Genomic DNA, 5,032 nt, shown 5'->3' on the forward strand with positions numbered 1-5,032 from the left:
AGAGTTTGATTTCTTCTGGTACCTTTTCTCAGTCCCAGACTCTTATGTCTGGTCTGTTATGCTTACAGACGTTTAAACAGATGTTTTCACAGACGTATTACCGTGCTGTATAGCACGGAAATTTTTTTATCTTCATGATTATTCGTTAGCAGATTGCGTGGTATGTTGTCTGACCATATTATGATACCTGTTGTAAATAGTATTGTAGTGATATTTTCGGTTAGCTACATATGATTTGAATTACACAGAGTCTACAGCAGTGTGTTCTTGTATCATTAACCCATTTGTGAATCAAGTATTTTGTTATTTCCTCTTCCTAGATTGCAAAAGAATACCCTTTAAATTGAGAGCTAATATACTACCTGGTGGTATTAAACAAGCTATTTTGGGTGTCCCTCTTACTATGATCGCTATGCATAACTTTCAGCTTTTCGACCTTTGTTCTGTTGCAGTGTCGCTGTGAAACTTCTCTGGGTATATATCCTTGGTCACCAGTCAAGGAATGCTTTCCGAGGAGTACTTTTCTAACTCACAAAATGCTATTTATCTCAGGTATTTTGACTTGATCCAAGGATGGCCTTCCATGCTTGCTTACTAGTAGGTGTTGTTGAAGGGATTCAAAAACTGTTTCAACTGATGTTAAGCCTCTGCTTCCTTGGTTTCGTTTTGCATCTAAGATTTGACTATTGGTAATAGTTTTCCGGTTGTAAAACCGATGTCCCGGTTTTTATCTAACGTCTAATCGAGTATCTCAAATGTTGGTTACACACACACGCACGCACGCACACACACACACACACACACACACACACACACACACACACACGCCCGTGTATATACATACAACAGGCTTCCACCAACTTTCCATCTACTAAATCCACAGGACAATAGTAGAAGGTACCGCGCAGTGGAACTGAACCCAAGACCAGATCACATGCTTGGGAAGCAAGCTTCTCACACACACCACCACGCCTGGATATGCATTTAATATCAACTATATAAGATCTTGATAAAATAAGGACATTTTTGAGGAATCCATTTTTAATCATATATGCTTGTGTGTGTGTGTGTGTGAATGGTTGTGAAGAATTCTATAACCTATTCTATAACCTATTCTATAGCCTATTGTGTGCCGGGCACCATTAACATTTTCAACTTTAAGCTGTTTCCTAGAGCCTATTAACATCTAAGCTATACTCAAACGGCAATCAGTTTTATAATGCTCAAGCGAATTGTATCCAGGGCCCCAGCAACTCGTAATAACTTAAAATATTTTCAATTAATAACAAGTCGTTAAAAGTAAAATTTTGAGTTATAAGTGTAATGTACTGCATCGCAACATTCCCCGTCACATACCTACTAACTCCTACATCCGCACACATGTTTGCAATCATGTTGGTTTATATGATGACAGGCCAATAGATCAGATGATAATCTTGGATAGTGTTGACTAATCCTAAAATATATAAGTTCATAAAAGGTTCGAGGTAACGTCAAGACGAATGATTCTTAATGAGATACAGAAAAGTTAGAATTTCACTATTTCTACACGTACACCCACTTGCTCACACACATACACACGCACGCAGGCACACACACACACACACACACACACACACACACATTGACACAACTCCGTACACGGAATAACATTTGTGTACATAGAGACACAAATAATCCTCGTTTACGAGAAAAGGGAAGGTCCAGAGTAGATACAAGTTAGAATAAAAGCTAATAGACTCGTTGATAACACGCAGTTGCTTGGAATGTTGACACATTAGCAAGGAGGGCTAATTAGTTCTCAAAATGGAGGAGGGCGGTATCATAGTGGTGGGGAGTTCAAAGTGTCTTGACAGATAATCGAGAAACCCATATGATTCGAGTGGTCACTGCTCTACCTCATTCGTTTTCTCCCCCCCTCTCTCTCTCTCTCTCTCTCTCTCTCTCTCTCTCTCTCTCTCTCTCTCTCTCTCTCTCTCACTATCTATCTATCTATCTAGCTAACTAGCTATCGTTTTGATTTCTTAATTTCCTGTCGGTCTGCCTATCTCCCCCCCCCCTCTCTGTACTTGTGTCCGAGGTCGATCTCACTCCGCGGCACTCTGAACAAGTCTTTTCTACTAGAACTAGATTGAATATAGATCAATAAAATAGAATAGCACATTGAAATATAGCACGTTACAATAATTAGTGAAGGCGCATGGTGGTTAGAGCGTCGTGAGGTAGTGAGTTCGATTTCCGGACCGGGCTGTGTGTTGTACTCTATCTTGAGCAAGACACTTTATTTCATTTTGCTGCAGTTGCGATGTCTCTGGTACTAAGCAAACTCTATCTACCTTTTCTTTGGACAACATCAGTGGCGTGGAGAGGGGCGACTGTTGGTCTTCCATAAACAACCGCTCCCAGACTTGTGCCTCAGAGTGGAACTTTCCAGGTGCTATTCCATGGTCATTCATGACCGAAAGGGGACTTTACGTATATCATTTATCTTTTATCTTTTACTTGTTTCAGTCATTGGATGCAGCCATACTGGGGCACTACTTAGAGGGATTCTAATCAAACAGATCGACTCCTTTATTTGTATTTAAGCCTGGTACTTACACTATCGGTCTCTTTTACTGAACTGCTAATTTACGTGCACGTAAACAAACCAACACCAATTGTCATGGAGTGGTGGTGGGAGAAACAAACAAACACACACACACACATACTACTCACACGGCATTGGTCGGTCTGGAGCTATAGTAGAAGACATCCAAGGTGCTACGCAAGAGCCAACCTAGCTAGAAATTGAACTATAGACGTAAACTTATGGAAGAAATGCCGCTAAGCATTTTGTCTGACGTGCTAACGATTCTGCCCCTTTAATAAGTTTTAATTTCGTTTCTCGTCATTACGTTACTATTTGCATCTTCTTCCGTTCTTAATGCTTATGTAATTAACATCTTGCTTTCACTTATTTCTCTATATACATGTCCATTCTCTGTTCATTATTGTGTCTCTCCTCTCCCTCTCTATTCTTTCTGGATTACTTTCTCCCTTTTATTTATTCTTGATTTTTTTCCTTGATGCGTAAATACATATGCAGAATTTTTAGGGCATTCAAGTATACAAAAAAACACCATTAAGTACACACACACGTACACATACACACGTGCACAAGCACACATACACACTCAAGCATGCGCAGGCACACACATTCGTTTAGGTGACACTTTTAGAGTAATTTTAAATTACATTCTTGTTCTCAGAGAGTAACGACCTAGACAGACTGGCGGCTGCTAAGTAGCTTGTCCCATTAAAGCTGTTCTCATACAATGAAAGAAGATTAAGACATGGAACTAATTCAATTACACAAATAAACAAATGTTTATTTTCTCGCTCTTGCCTATTACATTCTTCTAACTTCAGAAATGTGTTTAGGATATTAGCTGAGCAACTTAATAGTTAAGAACATTACCTTTGCAAATTAATAGTTATTAGTTTCAGTTATTAGACCGTGGCCATACTGGGGCACCGCATTGAAGAATTTTTAGTTGAAAGATTCGACTCCAGTAATTTTTTAATAAAACCTGGTACGTATTCTATTGATCACTTTGTCGAACCGCTGATGTACCGGGGACATAAACACACCAACACCTGTTGTCAAGCGGTAGAAGAGGGAGAGGCACATCTACAAAGACACGCAGTAATATATATATATATATATATATATATATATATATATATATTCGTCGACAGACTGTTGGCCGACAGACTGTTGGCCGACAGACAATTTGCCGACAGACGACTTACAGAAAAAACAATTGACCGATTGGACAATTTACCGGAAGGATAATGTGTCGACTTTTTTAAAAGCAAAGTAAAATTTACGAAAAAGTTTTATTAGATTTTCAAACAGAAACGATTTATTTATAAAAAGATATTACGTACGTTAGGTCGGCATATGAAAAAAGTACAAAATGTTTTGTTAGTCTTAGAAATAGAAATAAAGATATCACATACAATTATGGGCATATGCCCTAAAAAATTTCAACCCACCTTCATCGTCGTAATTAAGAACAATGGTTTTAAGTCTTTCCTTAAGGCGATTGTACTTTTTGCTTTTCCTTGCCACTTCAACTCCTGATATGGCCTGTTCTATTACCATTTCGGTGTGACTGTTCTACCCCAAGTTTCTCAATTAATTTGGATAAGTTAGGGTGATGGAAGTTAACTCTTCTACTGAAGGCTCGGTGCCACTCTTCCAGAGTGTTGTTGGTTTTCGGAAGATCATTGAGAACTCTGTTGTAGCACGACTGTAAAGAAATGTCGTATAGTGGTCGTCGAGGTCTACCACGTTGCATGATTCCTACCCAAGTACATTCAAAATAAGTTAGGAATTCCTCCAAAATTTCATCAGTTTGAGCACTTAAAGAATGAAGTAATTGTTCAAACAAAGTAGTTACGTCATTAGGTGGTACGAAAGCTAACGCTTGCAGCTGTTTTATAATAAATGCATTTTCTCCTTCGGTGTACCACGTTTGTAAACCTGTAGCATGTATCTTGCTCCATAAACACTGTCCAAAGTGGAAAAAACAACCAAACACAGAGACGCGAGGAAATAATTTTTTAATGCTGTTTATAGCTGCTTTCTCAAAGTCAACTGTAATTGATTTCACACTCAAATTCCTTTCTTCTTTGATAAATTTAAACCAAATCATAAATTTACTTTAGATTTACTGTTTGTTATGCAATAAAGTAGAAGCACTGTTTTACTTTCACAAATTTATGCATGGATCGGGTATAACTGCTTGCCTAAAGGAGCGCAGTTAAATGTTCCGTCACAAAAGCATTCACTTTTCTTGGATAACATTTCTAAATTTTTCACAGTACCAAATATAGAAACTTCATCATTTCTATATAGTAAAAGATTATCACCTCTTGGCGTTTTATACAATTCATCCTTGTTAATAACTGGTCTTCTCCGTCGCACTGCACGTTTAAGAGATCCCATTTTCAGTAAACATCCAGCAACGCTCAAGGGGATATC

General features: G+C 38.3%; 1 protein-coding gene across 1 annotated transcript; it reads right to left on the reverse strand.

The window, feature by feature from the left end:
- Nucleotides 1–4,118: 4,118 nt before the first annotated feature.
- On the reverse strand, nucleotides 4,119–4,703 carry LOC106874491 (uncharacterized). The gene has a single exon (XM_014922235.1). The coding sequence runs from the start codon at nucleotides 4,701–4,703 to the stop codon at nucleotides 4,119–4,121; it is 585 nt and encodes a 194-aa protein (XP_014777721.1).
- Between the last annotated feature and the right edge of the window lie 329 nt (nucleotides 4,704–5,032).

This window comes from Octopus bimaculoides, chromosome 6, assembly GCF_046866305.1.
Source record: "Octopus bimaculoides isolate indiv1 chromosome 6, ASM4686630v1, whole genome shotgun sequence".
NCBI classification, from domain to species: Eukaryota; Metazoa; Mollusca; class Cephalopoda; order Octopoda; family Octopodidae; genus Octopus; species Octopus bimaculoides.

Excerpts from the sequence above, each read along its gene's own strand:
- LOC106874491 (XM_014922235.1), bottom strand. The coding sequence starts at position 4,703 with ATGATTTGGTTTAAATTTATCAAAGAAGAAAGGAATTTGAGTGTGAAA.